General features: G+C 46.0%; 1 protein-coding gene across 1 annotated transcript; it reads right to left on the bottom strand.

The window, feature by feature from the left end:
• Nucleotides 1-543: 543 nt before the first annotated feature.
• Pofut1 (protein O-fucosyltransferase 1) lies at nucleotides 544-27,330 on the bottom strand. The gene is made up of 7 exons (XM_075962555.1): nucleotides 27,102-27,330; nucleotides 25,035-25,156; nucleotides 20,651-20,833; nucleotides 19,251-19,363; nucleotides 9,021-9,213; nucleotides 7,043-7,285; nucleotides 544-2,886 (listed from the first exon to the last, which is right to left on the bottom strand). Exons 1-7 carry the CDS (start codon nucleotides 27,244-27,246, stop codon nucleotides 2,698-2,700), a joined length of 1,188 nt encoding a protein of 395 aa, XP_075818670.1. The 5' UTR covers nucleotides 27,247-27,330; the 3' UTR covers nucleotides 544-2,697.

Below are 27,330 nucleotides of genomic sequence, written 5' to 3'. Positions count from 1 at the left end.
AACAATAAAAAAATCTAGCTGGGGGGCTGGAGAGATGGCTCAGAGGTTAAGAGCACTGACTGCTCTTCCAGAGGTCCTGAGTTCAATTCCCAGCAACCACATGGTGGCTCACAACCATCTGTAATGAGATCTGGTGCCCTCTTCTGGCCCACAGGGATACATGCAGGCAAAATATTGTGTATATTTAATAAATAAATAAATCTAAAAAAAAATCTAGCTGGTAAAATACTGACAACTGTGAAATCAGTTTATTAAATTCACAACTTTTGTTTTTTTCCCCTTTTTTTCTGAGAAAGGTTTCTTTGTGTAACAGAGAAATTGCTCTGTAGACCGGGCTGGCCTTGAACTCAGAGATCCACCCACCTCTGCCTCCTGAGTGCTGGGACTAAAGTCGTGAGCTCCCACGACCCAGCTCATAATTTTTCATAATTTGCATCATCTTAAAGAAAAAGCTTTGCAGGTAGTCATTTTCAAATCACAGTAGTAAAAACCGGGGACACATTTAAGGTGAATCACAAACTATGGATGGAACACCCCTCAGTGTAAGTTTACATAATTAAAAGCATTTATTCATCTATGTGTGAGCAGTGAAAACACAATGTGTGGTTAATCAAAAATCCAAGACACTAAACATGGTTATGTAGATTGGTATCTTTAAAAAAAAACCTGAATTACAAAAATAACTTGATATGCTGAGACTGTGGCTTCTCAGCCCACCTCCAGCACAATGGGCAGGCTGCTCACCCCAGCCAGCACCAGCCTCGGCTTTTACCCCTCCTCTCATCCATTTTCTCATAAGCACAGGCCAGGTCTCCCTCTTCTGTCTAAAACCTGTGAGGAGGCCCTGTGGTCTCAAAGTGTTTGTCCACTGCTGCCCCTTCACTGTCTCGCTGATCCCTCGTTGCACCCCCTCCGGCCAGCCTGGGGTCTTGCATGTGCGGAAGTTCTCTTTTAACTTAAAATGGCTTCCCTGTACGCACAGCTGCGGCTTTTCTTGCAGGACTCCCCATCCAAAGTACACAAGTTTTGCCTTCCTTTCTGGATGCATTCCTGATCCTTTGAGGCTTTCTCTGCTGCATCCCTCTTTCCTTGCACATAGTAGGCGATCAGTAAACACTTCCTGAATGAAATCACAGAGCTATCCAGAGGGCTGGAAGCTACTGGTAGGCTTGGCCCTCGAGCTGGCAGTGGAAGTCAACAGCAGGTATACAGCAACAGCCAGGGTGGCCCACCGTTTCCCCAGGTGTCCTGCGGAGCAGAGTCTAGCAGCAAACAGTATTGAATTCTAGAAGGCCCGATCTAGTTCACCACCCACAGCTGTGCACACTGGGAGAATCATTCATCCCCCCCCCCCAAAAAAAAGAGAAGGAAAATAGCAGGGCCAAAGTAAACAAGAGGATGCGCATAAGGCACTAGCACAGTGCCTGGCCTGGAAAGCTGGCAATAAGCAGCAGCTAAACCCCACAGCTACTACACAGGGAACTTGGTCTCTTTCACATTTACAATGTGTACTAGCTGACTTGACGCTTATAACCTGTCAGACAACACTTACAGGGCACAAACAGACATAGTACAGTGCCTGCCACACTTCAGGAACTCTGTACCAATCAGGATGGTCTGCAAGGTCACACACCGAGGCCCCCACCTCTCAATGTCCCCATGCAAGGCGGATTTAGATCCACCGGATGAAAACTCGCAGGCTCTCAGGAGTGAGAACTGCACTCTCAGAAAGACCTCACTACCCCAGCAGTGTACTGGCTGGAAGGGCAAAGGCTGTTCCCAAGCTGGGGCTTCACAAGGCTTCTATGCACTAATGGAGGCTTGGAGTGCAGTCCTTGGGGAACAGCTACGTGAGGGCTGAGACCACAGGCAGAGGCTGGGAGAAGGATCTACCAGACAGCAGCCTCCAGCAGCACCCTGGTTGCCCAGGGATGGTGCTGAGGCCCTAACACCATCACCTGCTGTGTGAGCACTTACCTGTTGCAGAACACTGCATAACTGCTAACTCCAACCTGCAGTGTTCACCACAGAGCAGCCCAGGGATGATGGTGGCTGGGCCTGCAGTGGGGATGAGTCTAAGGGTCCTGGACTTAGGGAACCCCTGGAAAAGCGGCCAATAGGCCACCTGCTCCTTGCCTTTGTATTTATAAGGTCACTTTAGGTATCTCTGCTAAGGGAGTCCATGGACTTTAAAAACAAGGGTGAGTTTTCAGGTAGTCATGGCTTCGCATCAAAACTATAGAGATCAGCTGAGTGTCTTGCTACACACCTGTAATCTCAGCACTTAGGAGGTAGAGGCAGGAGGACCAGGAGTTCAAGGCCAGCCTGGGCTATAAGAGATCATCTTAACCTCAATCCTTCCTCCCTCCCTCCCTGACACCCGAGTAGAGAAACCCTATAAAAAAATATCTTCCTCTTTATGAAGTAACTGTTTGAGAGAGTTCAGCACTGCAGGCTGCTCTGATCAGGGCAAGCCCAGGCCAGAGGTGGGCTGCTCTGTATGTGCATGTTCCCTGGAAGCACAGGTAGCTGAGAGCAGCTCCGGCTGGAGAGAATGGAAGTCTGTGTCTGGGATGGAATGCCTTACTCTTCTAGGAAGTCCCTGGTACTGTTCTCCATCTCTCCCAGGAGAGAAGAGGCGCTTACAGTCCCAGAACATCCTTAGCTTCCAAGTCTGGCTGGGGGCTCCAGGTGGGATCAAAATTCATCCCGCATCTGAGAGGGTTTGTCCATGCCAAAGAAGGATGACTGCCTCCCGTGGAGGTCCCGCTCCCGCTTCACGAAAGCAGTGAAAGAGGAGACACAGTTGCCAATGAAGTGGTCAGCCTGGCCAAGGATGTACAGGTCGATCTGGGCCACCTCAGGTTTCAGGCTCACCACCTTCACCTGTAGGGAGGAAGGTAAGAGCATGAGCAGGTGCCAACAGGCCAGTCTCAACATTCCTCTCCTGACTGAAGTTTCAGACAGAGGGAAGATTGGAGAGGATGAAGATGTGCGTTGATGTCTTTGAAGTGTGCCCACCTGAGTCCTGTCTCTAGCCCAGCTCCCTGAGCGATTCCTGAGCTTCCTATAGCACGGTTTCTAATTGGTTTTAATAGTAAAAACCCTGGAGTCAGATATTAGGGGGTGAAAGCTGAAAGATCAGAGAAGCAGAGCCGCAGCCACTATTTCTTACCTCTACGAAATCCTCAGACCGAATAGGGTATCCTCTCTATAAGAACTGAATGCCCTGAGCTCCTGTGTCCTTCCGCCTTTTATTCCTCTCTTTGCCCAGCCAAATCCCTTCCTGTCTCCACCTCCCTAGTGATGGGATTAAAGGTGTGTGCCACCACTGCCTGGCCTCAATGGTTAACTAGTGGCTCTGCACTCTGATCTTCAGACAAGCTTTGTTAGATCGCAAACAAAACATCATTACACGGCTCCTACTGGATGGAACCTTCCTCTGCCTACCCTACAGTGCCCTCACAACTCACTGAAAGGCTGCCCAGACTTGGAGGTGTACTCACGTGACCTTAGTAAGCACAAGGCCCTGAGTTGTTCTAGTCCCAGCATCAAATAGTCCTCCTAAGAAACCCCTCATGTCAGCTATGCACTGCTTGCTTGCTTCCCTCAAGCTGGACACGGGAGCAAGGATGCTCCCCCCTCATCCCGCTGTCAAGATGCCCTCCTCTTCCAAGTAGCATTACCAGGCCCGATGTCCTTACAATCTACTGACCCCTGTGACCTTCGCAAAGGTAGGTCACTACCATCTATCGACCCCTGCGACCTCTGCAGAGGCAAGTCACTTCCTGTGAGAGGCTACCTCTCCCTGGCCTGACCAACTTCAATAGCTCTTCCCTGTCTCTCACTGCCTCTTCTGGTCTGGTCACTACAGAACTGCTGTAAGAGACTTCTGAGACATCCATCTCCCCTGAACCGCTATCCAAACTGCATACCCTTTACAGGTGCCCTGGGCCTTTCAGATAAGGATGGCAAGTCATCAATGCACCTGATAAGGCCTGCTCAGGCTAGCTCTTCCATCACCCACTGTCCTTACAGCGACAGCCACCATCTGCCAAGCGCCCTCCCTTTTTGTTTCTCCTTAGGACCTTTACAAATACTGTTCCTTTATGAGGTGTCCTAGCTAGTTTTATGTCAATTTGACACAAGCTGGAGTCACCAGAGCAGAGTGAGCCTTGGTTGAAGAAATGCCTGTAGAAGATTGGGCTGTAGGCAAGCCTGCAGACCATTTTCTTAAACAGTGATTGGTGTGGGAAGGCTCCCATTGGGGGTGGGGCCAACCCTAGGCTGGTGTCACACACCTTTAATCCCAGCACTTGGGGAGGCAGAGGCAGGTGAATCTCTGTGAGTTCAAGGTCAGCCTGGTCTAGAGAACTAGTTCCAGGAAAGCCAGGGCTACACAAAGTTACCCCGTCTTGAAAAACCAAAAACAAACAAAGGCGGGCTAAGCAAGTCAGTAATCAGCCTCCATGGCCTCCAGGTTCCTGTCCTCACTTCCTTTGATGATGAACAGTGATGTGAAAGCTCAAACCAAACACCACACCCAACTTACTTCTGGCCATGGTGTTTTATTGTGGCACTAGTAACCATACCTAAGACACAGGCAAACCTCTCTGTAACCGGTAACTGCCAATCACCCTTCACTTCAGATCACGTGGCACACCTCTAAAGAAGTCCTTCCCAAGGCTCTTAGAGCCCCCCACCATGCACCCCAGTACATGACTATCTCTGTTAACACCCTGGTCTGGGGGACCTGACCTGGACCTTTGTTGCTCTGCTCAGTCTCAACATACACAGGTTTGACAAACCCTGTCCTCACTCTTGTTTGCCACCCACAAAGTCTTCTCCAGTCTAGGCTGTGGTCCTGAAGGCAGGACCACACTTCATTCATCTGGGTTTCTAGTTTAAAGGTGTAAGGTGTCACTCAGAACAAAGAAGGGACCTGGGGAGGTTGCTCTGTCCGAAAAATGTTTGCTTTGTAAGCAAAAAGACCTGAATTCCACCCCCAGAATGCATATTTAAAAATCAGCACTGCTACATTTGGTTGGTGCCTTCAATCCCAGCACTCAGGAGGCAGAGGCAGGTACATCTCCTTGAGTTCAAAACCAGACAGAGCTACATAGTGATACTGTGTTTTTTATTTTTATTTTATTTTTTTAAAGAAAGTAAGCTACCTTAGTGGTGTGTGCTCAAAATCCCAGCATTGGGAAAGGAGGCAGGTAGTTCAGGGCTTGCTGGCTAGCCAGCATGGTCTACTTGGTGAGCTTCAGGTCAGTGAGAGAGCATTTCTCAAAGCAAAAGGTAAATGGTACCTGGCGTGCTCTGACCTCCACACACAAATCTGCATGTGTGTGGACACACATGCAAATGTCACACATCACAAAGGGAAGGAGGAGAGTAGAAAGTGAGCCCATGGGAAATGGGGCTGAGGGTGGGGGCAGGGGTGGTGCAAGAACACCAGCACAGGAACAGGAAGTAGGAAATATCAAGAGGCTCATGGCCTAACAAATGCATCAACCCTACAGCTCATGAAACTCCCTGGGACTCTCCATGCTTCAGCTCTGCCTGGAAGGGCTCTGCTGTTCCGCCAAGGCGCCTGGGCTCTAGTAGAGACACTATCACTGTCATCTCACCAAAACCCCCCAAACAGTCCCACCCACTCCCTGAACTTACCAGCTCTGTCACTCCAGCCACAGCTGGCTCGCGCTGGGGCCTCGTAGGTAAGTTCTGCCCCTTCTAAGCCCATTCCTCAACTACAGCATGCAGGGGTAATGAGTGGACCAGAGGGCTCTCAGCTGATTTTCTATGTAGGAAATGGGCAGGACAGACCAGAGGGCACCGGCTGCACACTTCCTGGTTGGTTGGAGCATCTTTTTTTTAGGGGGTGGAGCAAGTGAAAGGACAGAAAGGCATCCAATGACATAAGGCCAGGAGCTCCCAATGTCTGCCTCCCCCTTGATTTTAAACATTCAAATAAATATTCTCTTATCTATTTCTATATGTTGGAGTTCTTAGACTTGAAAACACTTTTACATAAGCCCTTGACAACCTCTAAATTATACTTCGTCACACATTTTTAAAAAATTCATCTTCCTACCATCTTCCACTTAAGGCCAGCCTAGCATCTGAGGTCCTCAGTTACTCTGGTCCCCTGAATGCTCACTAGTCGCTTAGCCACCACACAGAGGCACACTCACTCACCACTTGCTGCTCCCTGGTACTAGAAAAGTTCTGCTGTTGGGCAGCACTTCCTGAGACAGTCCCTGAGCACAAAGACCGTCCCTTTCATTCATTTCTGGTGCTAAGGAGCACTAACTACTGAGCATTACTTTACAGCAGGATGCTGCGGGAGACAAGTGCTATCGGGTCACACGCTTTGGATGAGGAAACAAGCACAGAGAGCACAGTGAGCAGAATTCAAGTCTCCAGAACATATTTCTTAAGCCAGGTGAGATGGTGCAGGCCTGTAACCCAGCACTTGGATGGAAGTGGAGGCAAGAAGATCAGGAGTTCAGGGTCATCCTCAGCTACCGATTACATTTTTTAGCCAGTCTAGGTTACATGAGACTTGGCCCTGCCTCAAAAATAAAACCAAATCAAAACAGAGTATATACGCTTAACTTCTCAGCAACTGTGGATCCTTCTCAGAGTCCACTATGTCCTTATTAAACAAAGCATCTGCACCATGTGTCAGGCACTGTCTTAGATACTAGGATGAGACAGGTGACAACCTGCTGAGGTCAGTGCACTAGGGGAAACCTCAGAGAACAGAAAAGGGGTCTACACTAGTCTTGGGTGGTCTAGAACGTGCCTCAAGGAAAGAAAGGGCCATGGAGACTCCAGGAGGGATGTGTGAACTTCTGGAGTGGAATGAAAACTGGAGAGAACTCGGAGATGTCTGAGTTGTGGGCAGAAGGAAGGTTAGGAGAAGAATGTGTAACCAGGCCGGTGGGGGGAGCACGAAGCAGGTATGACAGTTGTGGGACTAGTGGAGCCTTGTTTCCATTCCCTCCCCGCTGTGCTCCCTCTAGGCTAGGCGTACCTTCTCTGTGAAGAGCTGTTGGATCTCTGGCACATAGCTCTCAGAGTCTGTGGCGATGTAGACTGACCTGGCATTCAGTGCCCTCACCCAAAGCTTCACAGCACGCTGGATTTCCTTGAGGTCGGGAAGGCACATGGTCATGGTGAGGGGGGCCGCTGTGCTGCGGCTGTAGCCCACACACTGAGGGGAAGCCATGAAGTGTGACCCTGCAGTCCCGTCCTTCAGCATGGAGCAGGCATTCTTCTACAGGGAGGGGTGGGCGGTGAGAAGTTAGAGAAGCAGACACAGGAATGGGTAAATGAGAAGGAGTCTAGAGTATGTACTGAACCCAGGACTTGGTGCATGTTCCACCACTGAGCTATACGCCCACCCCCAATACATGTATACTAATAGCATTAAGAGAAAACCCATGCATGGTGAGGCTGATCTGTAATCCCAGCACTTGGGAGGTGGAAGAGGCAGGATCAAGAAGTTCAAGCAAGCCTTGGTTACACAGTGAGTTTGAGGACAACCTGGGCTACACAGGACCTGGAGTGGGGGACATATTAAAACAGCAACACAGGTTATTTCTGAGTGGGGTTTGAAAAGCATTTTTCTGTTCTCATTGTTATCTGGAAGTTGAGTGGAGCTCGGCACTGCCGATAAGGGGAGGCTTATCTGATTCCGGCCGAGGTGGGACTTCTGATCACTCCCCTGAGGCACGTGTTTGCTGTGGCTCCAGAGAGATAGGCTTTATCTGGCTAAGGTGGGTCCAGGCTATTTCTGGCTGGTTATCGAGTTTTTCTCATGCTCTTTTTTTACCCTCTAATGAGATGACTACATGGTTTTTCTTCTTTGGGTATTAGAACAATGAATTTCATTCCTGGGATAGACTTTGCTTGTTAATACTTTGGACCTGTGCTCCTATGTTTACCAATTAAAATTTTTTATCTGCGTTTGGTATTGGTTTAGGTTAGCTTTTTTCATAGTGCCGGGATGGAACCAGGGCTTTGTGCTTGCTAGCAAATGCTCTACCACTAAGCTATACCCCAGTCTTGAGCATCTTTTCTCTTTCTGTGTTCCAGGAAAGAACAGACTGCAGCTAGTCATTGTATGTATATGAGCATGTGCATGGTTCAGACAGCTCACAGAACATTCTGAGCCCGATCCTTGGGTCCTTTTCCTTACAGAGGGGCCAGGGAGAGTCTAGAGGTTAACTGTGAAATTACCTTACTATTAATCATGTGTGTGGTGATAAGGCTCTGGCCTTGCCTCTATAAGGCAAATGATCTACCACTCTGCCATACTCCCAGTCTTATTAATGAACTTAACCTAACCTTTTTTTTCTTTCTTGTTTTCAAGACAGGGTTCTCTATGGCTGGCCTCAAACTCAGAGAGATCCACCTGCCTCTTCCTTCCAAGTGCTGGGATTAAAGACATGTGTCACCACCATTCAGTTATATTTCTTCCTTCCTTCCTTCCTTCCTTCCTTCCTTCCTTCCTTCCTTCCTTCCTTCCTTTCTTTCTTTCTTTTTGGTTTTTCGAGACAGGGTTTCTCTGTGGTTTTGGAGCCTGTCCTGGAACTAGCTCTTGCAGACCAGGCTGACCTCGAACTCACAGAGATCCGCCTGCCTCTGCCTCCCAAGTGCTGGGATTAAAGGTGTGCGCCACATTCAGTTATATTTAATTTTCAACAGCAATCTACTTGCTAATTCAAGTGGGGCAGAGGACTTCTAGGCCAAGGGCCTCTGTCTAGCTTTCTGCCTAGTTTGGGATCTGACTTAATGCCTCAGTTTACCCATCTGCAAACAATGCTAGCTTTTCAGCAGGTGCTCTACCTACACACTCCTGACATGTGCTGTAGTAGCAAGATCATGATATATAATCCAGACTTGGTGGAGTTAGCTGCCTCTGCTCCAGGCTGAGACTTTCCACCAATCACTACAGGCCTGGGCTCTGCTTAGGCAAATGTCAGCCAGAGAAAGGAAAAGGAAGTTACCCAGTCAGAGCCAATGCGCAGATGAATGCCCACATAGGGCCTGATGAGGTGGGTGCTGATCTGGGCCTCGCCTGTCTTCACCATCTCATCAGACCACACCATGTACTTCTGGAGTGCCCTGTGTTCCTCCAGGACAGGGAACTGGGCTGGGGCCCCTGGCAGTGCAAGCACTGGATGTTCCTTTGGAGAAAATCTAGGTATAAGACCGACAAGGGGAAGTCAGACAGAATGCACAGAGAGCCCTGCTACTACCCCCACGGGAAAAAGGACGGCATTGCACCATGCCCCAGAGACCCTGTGGAGAGGCCCCTATAACATGCAAGAGACGCAAAGGTTGTGAAATCTCAACGGGCTGATAAGAAACCTTGGTGGAGACAGCAGGCACAATATGCAATACTGTTCCTGCCGCACGGAATTTACAACCTTCTTTGCTTGTTTAACAATTAAAAATTTACAGTAGAGCATTCCAACTTTTTATATATCACACTGGCTTCCAGTCTGTGGTGTAGTAATTTATTCCAGGGTGGGGTGTCTGGACCAAGCCTTGCCCTTTTACCCACTCGGCGGGACTGAGTACATGAAGCTGCTTACACAGACAATGTTGGTCCCACTCACAAAGACTGTGCACATGGGACAAAGCTAGTCATTCAGCACTTAGCAAATACTTACTGATTGCCTATGCCAGGACCCAGGAAGAAAGAGACCAGCAAGGTCCTACCGTCATGTAGTATACCAAAGGTCTGCAGATAACCCAGCACACCCTCTCAAGACTCCCACCACACAAAATCTTTTCTGCAATGTTTCCACATCTTCTCTTCACTAAGCCAGGCTCCAACGGCAGTGCCTCCTTCCATGTGCCTCGATCACTGCCTAGCACATGTGAGGGCTCAGTAAGACAAAGAATAGTAAACCTGTGTTTCCTCTTCAGCTCAACCCATACTCCAGTCTAGCAACATAAAGCACTTTGCTGCCCATGAATTTACAATGCACTTTCTGACTCCAGACTTCTGCATTCGTCTCCTGTCTCCACCTGAAACATCTTCCCTACCCGCTGAAATCCCTTCTAGATATTACAACCAAGTGCAGCCACTCTGGAAATGTTTGTGGTTAGTTTCTCATGAAATCAGACATGCAATTACAATATGACCCAGTGATGGCACTTGTGGGCATTTATCCAGGGAAATGAAAACTTGTATTCACACACAAACATATACACTAATGATCACAGCGGCTTTACTTCAACTGCCCTAACCTGGAAACAACCCAGATAAATACAACAGCACATCCATACTGTGAGCTGTCACTGCCATAAAAAGCATGGGCTTTCAACACAAGCTATGGCACTTAAGGGAATTATTCTAAGGGAAAAAAAGCCAAACCATATGACTCCATTTGCATATTTTTGAAAGGGCAAAGGGAGAAGAGGTCAACGGCTGCTAGAGTTAGGGATGATGTGTGTTTACAGAGGCAAGTGTAGTAATAATATTTACATTGAAAGAATTACTCAGGCTGGGGGGTGGTGGCGCATGCCTTTAATCCCAGCACTAGGGAGGCAGAGACAGGTTGACCTCTGTGAGTTCGAGGCCAGCCTGGTCTACAAAGTGAGTTCTAAGACAAGCTCCAAAACTACAGAGAAACCCTGCCTTGCAAAAACAAAGAACTACTCAGTATCTTAACTGTGGTACTGAATATATAAACCTACACTAATTATACAGAACTAACATACACATACACACAGTTGTGTATAAGTAAGACTATCTAAACAAGATAGGATCACATCATTGTCGAGATCCTAGCTAGGATACTGAGTCAAGGGTATATGACAAGATCTCTCTATATTGTTTATCACAACTACATGTGGATCTACAAGTGCCTAATTTTTTTTTAAAATAAAAATTATGAAAGGACTGGAAAAATGACCCATGGGATAAAGGTGTCTAAGCCATATGACCTGAGTTCAACTCCCAGGCCCACATGACAGAAGGACAGAACCGACTCCGGTCAGTGGTCCTCTGTGTGCTGTCCTTCTAAACAAATGAATAAATGCAATGAAAGGAAAACAAAAAAAAATGTAAAGCATCATGAAATATTGTAAACCCTACAACAAACATGGAAAATAATTCATAGGCCCATGGCCTACATCAGCAGACACTAAAACGTACATACCTAGGGCTGGTGAGATGGCTCAGAGGGTAAAAGCGTTTGCTACCACACCTAAAGACCTCATTGGTTCCCTGGAATCCACACTGAAGGCAGGAGAGAACCAACCAACTCCTGTTCTCTGACTCACACACATAGCCCAAAGTAAACTAAAAAATAAAATAAATACAAAGCCCTACCTCACCATCTCTTTCCCTTCTTTTCTTTCTTTTGCTTTTTTTTTTTTTTTTTTTTTTTTTTTTTTTGGTTTTTCGAGACAGGGTTTCTCTGTGGCTTTGGAGCCTGTCCTGGAACTAGCTCTGTGGACCAGGCTGGTTAAGAACTTACAGAGATCCGCCTGCCTCTGCCTCCCGAGTGCTGGGATTAAAGGCATGTGCCACCATCGCCCGGTTTTTCCCTTCTTTTCTTCTCCCTCCCTGAAGACAGCATTTTCATGTATAAGTCCATCCATCATCCATCCATCCATCAATCATCCATCCATCATCCATCCATCATCCATCCATCCATCCATCCATCCATCCATCCATCCATCCATCCATCCAATGCCTTAATTTCCTTGTCTTATAACAGAGCTGAGAATAGGCTTACCTCATAACACTATTAAAAAAATACAATTACATATTTTAAGGTACACAATGTGATGTTTTTTTTTTTTTTTTTTTTTTTTGGTTTTTTCGAGACAAGGTTTCTCTGTGGTTTTGGAGCCTGTCCTGGAATTAGCTCTTGTAGACCAGGCTGGTCTCGAACTCACAGAGATCCGCCTGCCTCTGCCTCCCTAGTGCTGGGATTACAGGCGTGCGCCACCACCGCCCGGCCCCACAATGTGATGTTTTGTATGCAATAATCAGCACAGTCAAGCTTACTAAGATACCCATTTATAGGGCTATTGAGAGGATTAATTGAATTAATATATGTAAAACCTTTAAAGCAGTACTTGGCACACAGAAAGGTCTTACAAAATTCTGGGCATCATTGTCATGTTGCATATAACCTAGTTCAACTTTTAAAAAACTGAATCTTATGTCTGGTGATTGGACCGTGTTGATCATGGAGATCACAGGGTCATGATGACATCTCCTGAGAATTTCCAGTTTGAATGAGTAAATCCTTTGTTAGCCAGCGAGGCTGTTTCACCCTCCATTCATACCACAGAACTGCAATGCACCTGACACCCATTCTTCACACTGACCCAAACACATTGATCAGCAAATGCCTTCCAAGCCTCCAGATGGGTCACCACTCACAAGCCTCAGTTCCTTGTCCTCTGCATTCTGACACGCTTAACAACCATCATTTCTGCTGCCAGAACTGGACGGAACTAAGGACAGTGGCCCTAGCAGTCTCTTTACCATGATTTCCCCAGACACTGTCAGAGGCCTAAGCAGTGGAAGCAGGAGGAAAGGGTCCCCCCACAGCCTGGCTCCTGTTTATATGTATATACGTGGCAACAATGTACCGAGTCATATTACGTGAGAAGCAATTGCTTTACTTGCATATTAACTCATTTAATTCCCACAAGAGCCTTGTGAGGGAAGTGTGCCTACTATTATTTTACTGATAAAGAAACTAGACACAAAGAGGCTAAATGACATGCAAAGTCACAGGGTGAGAACTGGAGGAGCACGGTTTGCACTCACGCAGTCTGCTTCACTGTTTTTTGTTTTTCAGTTTTAAAGATGTACGTAAATGTGTCTGAGTGTATGTATGTATATCATGTATATGCCTGTGCCTGTGGAAAACAGAAGGTTCCAGATCTCCTGAAGCTAGAGTTAGATAGGTAGTTGTGAGCTGCCTGATATGAGGGCTGGGAATAACCTGGGTCCCCTGCAAGAGCAGCAAGTGCTTTTGTTTTAGACAGTCTGACTATGCAGCTCTGGCTGCCCCGGAACTATGTAGACCAGACTGGCTTTGAACTTACAGAGATCCTTTTGCCCCTGTCTCTCCAGTGCTAGGAGCCATCATGCCTGGCTCAGCCAGTGTTCTTAACCAGTCCTACTAGTTGTCTTCTTGACCCCTAAACACTACTCTCATCTTCCCTCCCAGACAAGGGAGGGTATAAGGCTTACTCCTCTAAGCCACAGTCCCTAGCACAGGCAGCAGGTGCCATACATATTTTTAGAATTGAATGTGAGGAATCAAGGGCCTTATAAAAATACCAGGGCATGCTGATGGTGGTGGGTAGAGGAGGAAGAAACTAATATTGCTTGAGCACTCTCCGAGGGGCTAGACCCTGGCTGATCTCTTCAGGTATCACCTCAGGGGCCTCTGAAAGGAAAAGAGCTTTTCTGACCTAATGGATGCTGACTCACTAGAATAAATTGGGATTTATGCCCTTCCTGCTCTCTTGGGAAGAGCTTGGAACTGACCCTTGGTGAATTCCAGTTTTAGAATGTCTATTCCTGTGCCCTGGACCTGGGCCAGCACAAAGCTATCCCAGTAGGACCACATCAGCTGTGGCTCAACAGGCAACAAGAGATCAAGACTCAGCTGCTCACTCTCCCTCAGTGCTATCTGGGAGAATTGACTAGAAAAGCTGGAAGACCCTTAGTTGCAAAGAAAACCTAACCAACTCCACCAGCCAACCTGACCATTCCCTCTTAGGTCCAGAGAAGGCTGGCTTCCTGCTGTTGAACCTGGTGAACTTCAGTGGTACATCACCATCACACCCCGACTACTGAGGTCCTCTAGGCTCAGCATCCATTTATGGAACCAGTAGATGATGCCACGCTGAGTACAGAGGACACAGAAACACAAGCAAGGCAGAGTCTTGCTCTCAAAGTCCCTGCCATGACAGACACTTTCCCTCCTGCTCTTTGCATGGTAGTTCTGGATTAGCCTTTAGGGCTTCATAGATTCAGCCATAAAGGTCTTGCCAATCACACATGACCTCTATTGTCTTCTCAGGTTTCACCCTGGGAGAATGACCAGCAATGTACTACAGTTTGGCTATGAAATCTTTCAAAGGCTCATGTGTTGAAGTCTTGGTCCCCAGTGCAGCACTGACCAGAAGTGACCAGAAGCACGAAATCTCCAACCTTATCAATGGATTAATTCACCAAGGGGCTCATAGGTTGAATGGACTATTAGGAGGTATGGTTTAGTTGGAGAAAGTAGAACACTAAGGGAATGCCCTAAAGGGTATTGTCTTGTCCCTGGTCCTCCTCCTTGGCTCTTTATGCTTCCTGTCCACCGTGTGAGCTGATTTATTCCATCATATGCTCCCTGCCACAATACTGTGCCTCATTATAAGTGCAGAGGTAGCAGAACCAAGTGACAAGTTAAAGCCCTTGAAACCATGAGCCAAGAGGAATCTTTCCTTCTTTAAGTTAATTTTCTCTGGTATTTTGTCACAGGACAAAAAGCTGCCATGATATACTCAGATATCTGTTCTTTATACATGTGGATAATTTCAACACAATGGTCCACATACTTCCAAGAACAAATTGCTGAGAGCTGATGGTAGCAATGGCTTTACTGAAGGCCACTAAGAATATGCAACATGCCAGGCAGTGGTAGTACATGCCTTTAATCCCTGCACTTGGGAGGCATAGGCAGGTGGATCTCTGTGAGTTCGAGGCCAGCCTGGTCTACAGAGTGAATGCCAGGACAAGCTCCAAAGCTACACAGAGAAACAGTGTCTTGAAACCCCACTCCCCCCGAAAAAAAGAAAAAGAATATACAATAAATAACAACTAATACTATACAGGTCAACCCACCAGATGAGTTAACTCTCTGATGGAGGGCCTCACTAGGCAAAGACCATAAGTCACTGGCTATGGAAACTGGTCGCTTCTGTCTGTAATTTTTCTCATGTGCCACTAACATTTCTTCCCTAAAAACAGCTGTGGGTATTTTCCCCACTGCCAGTGTGTTTATCTAGTATATATAGTCCATCTACTGGGCACACATACAGCTGTGGATGGTCAGGAAGATGATTTCTGCTTAATTGTACAATTTTGATGATTAGAAATAATACTAGAATATTTTTGAAAATTGCAATACTCTCAGTTACAAAGGCAGCTTTTTACACATTTAGCTGATTTTAGATTTCAGGGCAGATTCAAAATAGACTAGTTACTCCTGCAAAAATACATAAAGGCAAGTTCTCAGGTGTCTGTTTGTTGAACCAAAGTTAAGCCGATAACATTAAGACATAACACCCTGCAGCAACTGAGTTTCTGCACATACTCCTTGCTTCAGTTTGTGGTGCAGGACTCAAGGTACAGCCAATTAACTGTTTACTGTTTAAGTCCTGAGTTTCAATGTCACTCCCTGTCTGGGAATCCTGACCACTTAAAGCTATGTGCCTGCTCTACTCACCATGCATGGTCAGCACGACCTCCCTAGCCTAAGAGAAACCCTGTGACTTATCATGTGTCATTAGAATGGGTCAGATCCTGTATATGCAACTCATAACTGTCCAGAGTAGGTGGTTGAGGGAGGTGTGCGCAGCGAGAGCTATGTGTAGAAGGCGGTATGTGCCGAGAGAGTTGTGTAGAAGACAGAACTGTGTAGAGATGGAGCAACAGCTGTGTAAAGATGTGTAAGAGGAGATATGCTGGGCTGGAGAGATGGCTCAGTAGTTAAGAGCATTGCCTGCTCTTCCAAAGGTCCTGAGTTCAATTCCCAGCAACCACATGGTGGCTCACAACCATCTGTAATGGGGTCTGGTGCCCTCTTCTGGCCTGCAGGCATACACACAAACAGAATGTTGTATACATAATAATACATAAAATAATAATAATAATTACCTAAAATAAATAAGTTTAAAAAAAAGAGGAGATATGCTGAAGAGAGATGTGTAAGAGACAGATATGTAGGCAGAAGAGAGCTATGCAGCTGTGGAGAAGAGGTGTATGAAAAATGTAGCTGTTCTCAGAAAGAGATTTTTTAAAGATGAAGTAAAAGAGAAAAGTTACCATCAGAAAGCGTGTGTTTCTTTATTACCCCTCAGACAGAAAAAGTTTAGCCCTCGCCATATTCATGGATTTTTTTTTTTTGCACACCCTAGGTACAGTCTTGGAGCAGGCTTGCTATCACAAGACTATGATAGCAAATAAGCATACGTTATCTGTTGAATTGAAGCTCTACCACAGGATTCACAGGCTGAGAACCAGCAGAGCGGAAATGATCCATGTGGCAGGAGACAAAACAGATGAATCAAACTGTGCCATTCAGCTTTAGCATGAGTGAGATCTGGACACATGCTTCAATACTGACAAAGCCTGAAGACAACATGCTGCTATATGAACAAGTTAGACTTAAACAGGCAAATACTACATGACTGTCAATCCAATGCTTGAGGTTCCTAGAATGGGTGAGCTCATAGCGAAATTAGAGTCAGGTATACTGGGGAAGGGAAAGTGGGGAGTGACAATTAGCCTTTACTGAGTACAGTCTTTGGCTGAGAAGAGGAAAAGGTTCTGGAGATGGAGGGTTGCAAGGGCCGCACATTACGACGTACATAATGTGCCTGAGTTGTACACTTAAAGTGGTTTTAAAAAAGCTCATTGAGTTGGGTGGGCATGATGGGGCACATCTGTAATCCCAGCAAAGTAAGGCAGAGGCAGGAAGAGCATCGAAAGTTAGAGGCCAGTATACATAGCGAGTTGCAAGCCAGAACCTGTCTCAAAAATACAAAAACAAAACAAAAAACCCAAAAAAATCTCCATCAACATAAATATACATACATATAATGCTATTCACTCTTTTAAACTCTCATGTTTTCATGTTTGAAATTGACCCTGTTAAAATTACTGTTTACAAGTTCAAGACCAGCCTGAGCAAACAGCAAGTTTAATTAATGTATGTAGATGTGTTCATGGATATAAATATACTGAAGGGCAAATGCACTTACGAAGGACTAATGGTGCTCCTGTAGCAGTGGGATTAGAAAACATTTAATTCTGCTGTTTTGTTTTTAGACAGGGTCTCATGTAGCCTAAGCTGGCCTTAAACTTACTAGTGTAGTTCACACTGGCCTTGAACTCCTGATCCTCCTGTGTCAGCTTTCTGAGTATGAGAGTTACAGGTTTGAGTCACCATGCCTGGCAATTTGTTTATTGAAAAACAAACAAACAAACAAACAAGACCCCCCAAAACTACCTAGTCTGTGGTAGATATTCTGAACTACTCATTGCAAAAAATTAAATGTTAACCTGTATTTAAACTTTGTATAGAAGAGATACCATAAAGAAAATAGAAAACAAGTTCCAAACAAAACAAAACAAAAAGTCCAAGTCAAAAGAACTGTCCAAAGTGGTGATAGCATATGCCTTTAATCCCAACACTCAGGAATCAGAGGCATGCAGATCTCTGTGACTTCGAGGTCAGCCTGGTATACAGAGAGTTCCAGGATACTAGGGCTACACAGAGAAGCCCTGACTCGAAAAACAAAAAGAAGGAATGGGTTTTTGGGTCAGACTCTGCTATTTCAAAGTTCATGACCTTGGACAAGGGATTTCGTTCTTCTCTGCTTCCTGTTTTATGCATACATCTTAGATGACCATACCATTCCAAAGATTCATTAATCCTGAGCTTAAGCCTACTAAGACTTTAGGAATAGTGTGGTATACAGCATGCATGAAATGTGTTAGCTCTTACTACTTTATTTTTATTTTTTTTAATATTTATTTATTTATTTACTTATATGTATACAATATTCTGTCTGTGTGTATGCCAGAAGAGGGCACCAGATCTCATTACAGATGGTTGCGAGCCACCATGTGGTTGCTGGGAATTGAACTCAGGACCTCTGGAAGAGCAGGCAATGCTCTTAACCACTGAGCCATCTCTCCAGCCCCAGCTCTTACTACTTTAAAGATTCACATGCAGATCCAAGTTGGCTATGTGGCGGCCTTACTACCTTGGGTATTTAATCATTGAGCTCAGCTTCCTTTTGTAAAACTGAGGACCGAGAAATGGGTAGTTCAGTGGTAGAGGGTTTACCAACGTGTGTCAGGTCCCGAGACTCACCCCCAACATTCTCAAGATGAAACTGATAATAACAGTCATTTCATTAAATTTCTTATAGATACAATTAACATAAAGCATGTGAGTGAGAGCTGACTGCTTGCTTAGTATGCATCATACGTACACTTTCTATGCTAGGAAGCAAATTCTTTAGTGGAAACTGGGACCAGAGACCTCGAATGGTTTTCAGTCTCCCAAGAAACAGGCAAAGCTGGGTTGAGCTCACAGTGTTCACTCCTGTCTGTATTGCGCTCCTATTACTCCCTAATTAATCTGGTGTTTTTTTTTTCTTTTCTTTTTCTCAAGACAGGCTTTCTCTGTGTAGCCCTTGCTGTCCAGAAAAACTCTGTAGACCAAGCTGGTCTCAAACTCAGAGATCTGCCTCCTGAGTGCTGGGATTAAAGGTGTGTGCCACCATGCCTGGCTTTTCAGCCCATTCTGACATAGCCCAGGCTCTTTCCTGCATTGCTAGAGCCCCAATGACAGATTCCCCATGCAAGGATATCAATCTGACTAGACTGTGGTTCTCCAAAGAAAAGGGCTGGGCCATCCTCATTTTTGCATACACCTTTGGTCTCTGAACACTGTGTCTCACACATGACAGACGCTCCATAAATACTTCACAGCTTGTGCCTGTGTCCTGCTAACCTATTTTTTTTAAATAGGGCCTATGGCACACAATTAATAAAGCCTAGCTAGTAATTATGAGGGTGACATCACTTCTCAGTCTGCACCCGAGCTTTTCTCTAGGCAATGCTTCCAGTTTTTCACCCTGTGAAGAGGAAGACAACAGGGGAGTGATTCTCACGCCTGGAGGAGGAAATCGACATGCATGTGACTGAACAATGTTCTTTTTATGACATCCCTTATCAGCCGAGAAACTCTTGCTCAACCTTGGGGCAGGTCAACATCCCGCTGTGTCAGGCGATGAGATGGAAACAGATCACATAGGATCCCAAGTTCAACAGACAGAACACAGTGCTTGCACCTTTGGTCTCTTACAAGAGGGTGGAGCAGAGGTGGAAAGGCCAGGAAGGAGCTGGATGCCTCTGAGCCCCAGCCCTCCCTAAACTCAGTACTGCTATCCCCTCCAAGTACCTCTGGATCCATTGTTCTTTGTAGGAGGCACTGAAGGAAATGCCTGTGAACAGCTCCGACTTATTGAAACTCACATGAAACTGGTCCCAGAATGGTCCAAAGGGATTTCCTTCCTGCAAAAAGAGAGCAGTGGAAAGCTTAGTCAACAGGAGGGCAAGTTACCTGGGGATGAGGCCAAAGAACTGCAGAGAGGGCCTTGAGAGATGGATGGCAAGACACCCGGTAAAGAATTCTTATAGGATGGCCCCTTGGCTAGGGGCCGAGGGGAGGGCTTGTGCTCTTTTGGTTTCCACCTGTGTGTGAAGGAATCTACTCTGTTCACATGTCATATACCACTAACCCTGTAGTGGTAGGTTTGGGCTGGAACTATGCTAGGAACTAGTGCAGTGGTTCTCAACCTTCCTAATGATGCGGCCCTTTATAACATATATATATGTATATACACACACACATATACATATATAAAACCTCATGTTGTGGTGACCCCCTAATCATAAAATTATTTTCATTGCTAGTTCATAAAAGCATCTGTGTTTTCTGATAGTATTAGGAACCTCTTTGAAAGGGTCATTCAAGGGCTGGAGAGATGGCTCAACGGTTAAGAGCATTACCTGCTCTTCCAAAGGTCCTGAGTTCAATTCCCAGCAACCACATGGTGGCTCACAACCATCTATAATGAAGTCTGGTGCCCTCTTCTGGCCTTCAGGCATACACGTAGACAGAATATTGTATACATAATAAATAAATAAATAATTTTAAAAAAAGGGTCATTCAACCCCAAAGGGATTGTGACCCACAGGTTGAGAACCACGAAACTCAAGCTTTAAAAAGATACTATAGCATGCCACTTTTCAAGATGGAATCAGACTTACAGAAGGTAAGACATGTGCCCAAGGTCAGATAGCTGGTAAGGGCAATATAGGGGGAAACAAGCTAGGCACTTTTAAAATTTTAGCTTTTCTACCACTTGTACCAAAAGATATTGGGGTGTATCATTCACAAAATACCAGAAATGCAAATTTTTGCTAATTATCCATGACAGCTCTTGTCCTGCTGAGAAGTGGAAGAACATTCACGTTAAGAGCGTGAACAGTAAGCCAAGCTACACCATGTTGGCCAGGGCTTCCTTACACCATGAGGACATCGTCAGCACCTTTCTCATGGAGCAGTCTGCATGTGGGACTGCTGTGCGGGCATTAGTTACTATGCCGACAACACTTCTGCTCCCAGGTGCTCTTCCATACGGCCTACATTCTATACGCCAGCTAGAACAGGTAGAAACAAAGCTCAGAGAAGTGTGTCAAAGGTGACACTGTTAAAAATGGCCAGAAACAGACCAAATCCCCATCTTTCCCCACACTGCTACATCAAGGGCCTCGAGGACAGAGAACAGGCTCTACCTTCATAGGACATGTCTTCTTATCGGGACTCCGCTGGGCTGCCACCTCAAAGCAGTATGCCACCCGCTTCTCAGGGGGCCAGTGGGTGGGGGCCAGCTTTTTCATGAAGTCTTCCAGGCTAATAACACGATGGTAGGCTTGGAGGGGCTCCAGCTTGAAGTACTTCTGGTAGGACACATGGAGCTAAAGGAGAAAAAAGAGGGGTACAGGTCTCCATAGTAACTCTAAGGCCCAGACTAGGTGATATGAGAGGCCTGGAGTGGGCTTCGGCTCAAGCTCAGTGGTAGAGTTTCTGTCTAGCATGCATGAGGCAGTAGGCTTCATCCCTATTACAACAGCCACGACAAGACACCAAAGTTAGGACAAAGACAAACTGAGAAGCTATCTTCCAGCTCAAGAACAAACAGCAGCATCTCTGGTGTTCAAAATGCCTGATATCTACAAGGAAAGATAGGTGAGTGAGACAGCAAACATCTCACAGCAAAGGAACCCAAACAGCCCATACATTCAAAAGATGCGCGGCCTCACAAGTAGTTACGAAAAGTAGGCTGCTGCTGTAGTGGCTTTACTTCTCTCCTAAGAGTAGAATTTTAAAGTCAACTCTCATTGTTGGAACAAATGTACAAAACTGAGCTCTATGGCCCTCTCTACATGGCTGCTGGGAGTAATGCTTGCTTTGGGACAACTACTTGGGGTGCATACCCAAGCATGGCATGCCCCTTCCATAGACGGTATTCACTCTGGAGAGGCTCTGGTACTTCCTAAAGGAAGTGTGGCTGGCACTCAGTTACTCAATGGAAGCCAAGGAAAGAAGCAGTCATATCACAAAGTCCATGAGGGTAGTTGCCGTCAAGCAAGAGACCAGGGTTAGCAAACTTCTCATCGACTTGACCTACAAAGCTTTGTTTCTTTTCAAACAATTCTTTATTTCTTCTCATTACGGGAATGCATGATATCAGAAAAGCATGCACAGTGGTGCATGAATGTAATCTGACCACTTGGAGATGGTGGTGGAAGAGCAGAGAGTTTGAAGCCAACCTGGGATTTATAAACTTCTGTCTCAGAAAATCAAAATAGAGATGATGAGGCAAGAAGAAGAAGAATATGTTCACGAGGACCACTTCCAATCAGGTGAGTTCATGGATGGCGGTTAGAGTCATCATCATAAGTTTTTTAATTTTTTTTGTTTTTTTGTTTTTCGAGACAGGGTTTCTCTGTGGTTTTGGAGCCTGTCCTGGAACTAGCTCTTGTAGACCAGGCTGGTCTCGAACTCACAGAGATCCACCTGCCCCTGCCTCCTGAGTGCTGGGATTAAAGGCGTGTGCCAGCACCGCCTGGAAGGTTTTTAATTTTTTAAAAAAGTTTTGAGTCAGGTGTGGTGTATACCTGTAATCCTAGCACTTTGGAAATAGAGGCAGGAATTCAAGTCATTCACATTGCAAATCTGAGGTCAGCCTGGGTTCATGAGACTCTCTTTAAAAACAAACAAACAAAACCCAAAAAACAAACCAAACAAAAGAATAAAAATTTAGCTTAAATATATTCTTACAACACCATGGAACAAAATCTGGATTCTATCCTACAGGTCAAGGTTTCTCAAGCATATCCCAAGAGGTCAGGTGAAGTAAAAAGGTTTCAGAGCTACAGGTATGGTAGTGCATCCCTTTAATCCCAGCACTCAGGAAGCAGAAACAGGCGGATCTCTGTGAGTTTGAGGCCAGCCTGGTCTACAGACTGAGTTCCAGGACAGTCAGGGATACACAGAGAAACCCTGTTTTAAAAAAATCAATCAACCAATCAATCAATAAAGTATAAGGCTTCAGAGTTGAAGAGATCTAGAAAATTCTGTTTTAAGCTGGCTTCTTTACTGCAGCAGGGCTTCTTAAGGCCTTTGCTGTGCTGTTGTATATCCTCAATCTAAAAACCTGGGATAATGGGAATTGGAACTAGCATTTCTGAAACCAGACAGGAATTTTTTTTTTTTTGAGACACTTGATCTCACTATATAGCGGTAGCTAGCCTGGTACTTGTATGTAGTTCCGACTGGCCTTGAATTTACAATCTTCCTGCCTCAGCCTCCAAGTGCTAGATGTACAAGACTTCATCACAGTTAGCAAGGTTTGCTTTTCTAGAAGAATTGATCTGTTGACAGAGAGGAGATTGCACTGACTACTTAAGAACAGAAAAGGAGGGGAATTATGGAGCTACTACAATGATCCTTATATTTGTTCAAGAATGCATTATTTAGCCGGGCGGTGGTGGCGCACGCCTTTAATCCCAGCACTCGGGAGGCAGAGGCAGGCGGATCTCTGTGAGTTCGAGACCAGCCTGGTCTACAAGAGCTAGTTCCAGGACAGGCTCCAAAATCACAGAGAAACCCTGTCTCGAAAAACCAAAAAAAAAAAAAAAAAGAATGCATTATTTATCCACTTAGTTTTATTTTGAAAGAAATTTGGAGACATTCCCATGTAGCCCAGGCTGGACTTAAGCTCAAAGCAATCTTCCTACTTCAGCTTCCCAAGAGCCAGAATTACAGGCATGAGCCACCACACCCAGCTTATTAAGCAAGCAGTTAATATGTACCTCCCATACATCTAAGTGAGATATGAAGTGGTCTAGATACCAAAGAAGGCGAAGCTGAGGCTTTGAGAGCTGAGTGTGTATTCAAGAGGGGCATTCAGGATGAAACCTAGAGCCCAGATGAGTAGAGATGGTGGATAACTGAGGCTGGAATTGCAGATGGTGACACAGGTTTGTAGGCAAAATAGCAAGTGTAGCTCCAGCGATCTAAATCTGAGATACCTGTGACAACTAAGCAGACTTGAGTGTCTAACGTAAGAAATACAAGTCTGTACCAGAGGTGTACTGGAGGTGTAAGGAGAACAGTCAACCCCATCTAGTCAACGGCACCTATAACAGAGTCAGTTAATGGCAGCAGCAGCAGTTGCTATTCACTGAGTGCTGACTTAGTTCCCGGTGCTGTACTCAGCCTTGTACAAGGGTCTGCTCACCTGACTCAGAGGAAGGACATCACCAGCAGAACCATGGGTGAGCCCTGACAGAGGCACAAAAAAATGGAACCTTGCTGAGGTCAGGACTGCAGAAGCAATGTCCTGGAAGCCAGGGGAGGAGGAAGTTTAAGAAGAGGAGAGGCTCACAGGGAGTCACAGGTAAGACACAGTTTGAGAAATAAACCTTGATTTGGCAATTCTGAGGTCGCTGGTGACCTCAGTGACAATAGTCACTTTAGGAACTGGAAGCTTATTTGAGACAGGCTATGACATCCATGGAAAGTAAAGAAGTGGAGACTCCGTATGACAACTGGCTGAGAAGGCTAGGATACAGCAAGCCAGCAAGACAGAGACAGATGAGCAATAAATCTGTCCATAAAGCCTAACAAGTCAGATCTGAGGAACTTCCTGTGTCCTGGTTCGGTATACTGAGGAGCCTAGCAGATTCTAAGAGGAAGACCTGAGGCAGGATCAAGGCACTACTGTCAGTAACTCATTCAATCCTCATCACGAGGTAGCCAATCATCACAGGTTATCGTAAAGATGATGAAACTGAGGTACAGAAATATGAAGTAGTTTGCCCAGGCTATACAACTTCCATGCAAAGAAAAAAAAATAAAAACACAGAGAAAAAGCATTGGAATTAAAAACGGTGTTCTGTTTGTGCTAAGTATATATATTTTTAACTACTTAACTTTTTGTTAACTACTTAAACTTTTCAAGTCAATTCATTAAATATTAAGTTCCCACATCCAGGTCTCTGGGGACATGGTGAACAGAAGGAAACAGAAGGCCACGGGAAGACACAAAGAATAAGCTAAGTATCAGCAAATGATGAGAAAGTCATGCCCAGGGACCTCTTGCTGGGATGAGAGGCAGCACTGGAGCCAGACTGCCTGGGTTGGTAGCCTTAAACATACTACCAACTAAGCCATGCCTCAATCTCTTTTTTTAAAATTGCTAAGAGCGCTCATCACCTACTATTGACCAATAGGATGTTCGCAAGGTAGGGTGAATCAGGACTGGAAACGGAGGCTTTAGTTTCAAGACAGTCTCTGGAAGTAGTCAGCCTTGGGGTTGAATTCAAGTACTACCCACAGGCTGTGCAATCTTGGGCAAGTTACCTCACCCCTCTAAACCTGGGTTTCCTCGAGGATGAGCTGTGGGAAAGATGAGCTAATCCTCACGCAGTGTTCAGACAGTGCAAGCACATGGCAGGTGTTGGGTAAAAAAGTTGCTATTTCAAGGAAGACAATTCTAGGCAGAGAACAGGACAAGCCTGGAGTGGAAGTGAAAGCCAGAGGCCTTAGAGTCAAGCAAGCCAGCCAGCACGGGGAAGGTGGACAGGGGCCGAGGTTAACACACGTACTCACGTTGGTGAAAGGAGGCTTGTGATGCTGGTACTCAATCCATGGAGGTACAGCCAAGGTGCGGTTCAGTAGCTTTGCAAATGCCAGGGAGCCCAAGAAGTGATCGGCCTGGTTCCCAAAGCGCCCTGGAAATGGTAGATTGTGGGTAGAGTAGTCTGGGGCACTAAAGGCATGATGTATGAAGGGCTCAGGAAAGACGTACATCTGAGATGGGGGAGGGTCAAGTCACCCAGGTGAGTTAGTAACACTGGCACCTAAGAGGTCTAGGCTTCCACATTTGACATTGCTTAGTCACCCCAGATTCCACGCCATTTCCCTAACATGCTCCATGATCCCTACTTGTTTTCTTTGCCAGGAGTGTCCTTTGGCCTGTTTCCACTTACTTGCACAAGAAGGGGGGGTGGTGTGACCCTGATACCTCATTTGCTAAGACACTTTGATCACCCCTATCCAATTCTCTTGCTCTCAGCATGGATTTGAGTTATTTTATTTTTTGGGACAGGGTCTGTGTAGTCTTGGCTGGCCTGAAACTTGTTTTATAGACCAGGCTGTCCTTGAACTTGTGACAATCTTCCTGCCTCTACCTCCTAAGTGCTAGGATTACAGCTGTGTAATCAGATTATGGATTTACTTATGTGCCGGGGATTTAACCTAGGGTCTCACACATGTTGCGTGCATTTGTGCATTACTATTGAGCTAGACCCACAACTTGGGTTATTCGCATTTGCCATTTCCCCTCAAATGTCTTCCCCCCCCCCCACTTTTTGGCTTTCTGTATCAACTGTTTTTTTTTCAGTCTGTGGATGTTTCGCATATAAAGGCCTATTTGGTTTTTGTTTTCTTTTGTTTGCTTGGTTTGTTTGTTTGTTTTGCCAAGTTCTCACTAGGTAGTCCTGGCTGCTCTATGTAGATCAGACTGGCTTTAAACTCACAGAAATCCACCTGTCTCTGGCTTCCAATTCTGAGATTTCAGTTGTAAGCAACCACACTAAGCTATCATCGGTATGGCATCCGTTCATCCACTCCAAAACCACTGCATGGCCAAAATGTGCCGGATGCCACAATATAAAATGTTACATGTTACAATATAAAATAGGGCAAAGGTAAAGATCTCTGCCCCCCCAGGCACTCAGTACTAATTCAGGTTTGGAGACACCAAACATGAAAACAAATTCATTACATAAGATTTTGAGAGTTGCAAGGAAGAAAACAAAAAGGTTTGGTGATGGGAAACGAAGGAAATTACTTGAGCAGAGATCAGCGGGGTCAGTCCTCTCTGGTGAGAAGGGTGGGGTGGGGGCAGAAATTAGAGGAGGCTGTTCCAGGAAGAGGGAATAACTCATAGACCTTTGTGTGTGTGAGGAACAGAAGAAAGCAGGTTAGTGTGTCTATAGCTGGAGGGCCAAGGGAGAAGGGGTGTGGAGAAGACCAGAGTGGAGCCACCTAATTCAAGATGACAGCCATGGTCAGGTATGCAAGCAACTAAGGGTTGTAAGAAGGAATGAATTTTTCAGTGATGATTTACTATTCCGTTTACATTGCATCCCTGGACTGGTTCTTAAGAGTCCTTGTTATCTTTTATTACCTCAGTTTTTATCACCTTGTACCAAATTATTCACGTACTTAAAAAAACAAAAACAAAACTTTGGTTTATTGTCTGTCTTCCTAAAATGAAGGATAAGGGTATGTATGAGGTTTATCTCTCATTCACTACCGGCACAGAAGACAGCGCCTGGGACCAAAAAAAAAAAAATGGCACATAAATACTTGCTGAATGAATGTAGGTACTGCCACGATTTAGCGCGGGCAAGTCTTGCCCGACAAACTCCATTTACTGGTCTCGGATTAGACCTCGAGTGAGTCACTTAGCTTCTCCCGTCCGACGAATGGCAAGTTGAACACTAGTGGCCCGTCTGCACCCGTGCAGCTAGGGCAGCGAAGAGCACACCTTGTCCTGCTCCAGGAGGTCTCTCCTGGACCTCACGAGGCGTCTCTAGGAGCCTCGCAGAAGTGGCTCCGCCTCCCCAGCCTCAGTTTCTCCATTTGAGCAGTGGGCTCGGGAGGCCTTACCCATGCAGGGACAGTAGAGCAGGTAACCGGCCAGGTCCCAGGAGTCCGCCGACCGCCCCCGGAGCGGCAGCGGCAGCAACAGCAGCAGAAGTAGGAGAGACTCCCGCAGCAGCAGGTGTGGCGGTGCCCACGCGGCGGCGCCCATGTCGGCGGCAGAGCCCCAGAGCGTCGCGGCTGAGAGGCGGGGAGGGGGAAAGCCGAGGCGCGAGTGGCCGCCCCGCTCCCGACG

The sequence above is a fragment of the Microtus pennsylvanicus genome, chromosome 2, assembly GCF_037038515.1.
Source record: "Microtus pennsylvanicus isolate mMicPen1 chromosome 2, mMicPen1.hap1, whole genome shotgun sequence".
Taxonomy (NCBI): domain Eukaryota; kingdom Metazoa; phylum Chordata; class Mammalia; order Rodentia; family Cricetidae; genus Microtus; species Microtus pennsylvanicus.
The sequence above is the reverse complement of the archived record's forward strand: the minus strand, read 5'-3'. Positions and strand labels throughout refer to the sequence as shown.

Excerpts from the sequence above, each read along its gene's own strand:
- Pofut1 (XM_075962555.1), bottom strand. The coding sequence starts at position 27,246 with ATGGGCGCCGCCGCGTGGGCACCGCCACACCTGCTGCTGCGGGAGTCT. Across the intron at positions 20,834-25,034 it reads ACAAGCCTCCTTTCACCAAC|CTCCATGTGTCCTACCAGAA; the intron begins GTGAGTACGTGT and ends TTTCTCCTTTAG. Across the intron at positions 2,887-7,042 it reads AACAGCTCTTCACAGAGAAG|GTGAAGGTGGTGAGCCTGAA; the intron begins GTACGCCTAGCC and ends TCCTCCCTACAG.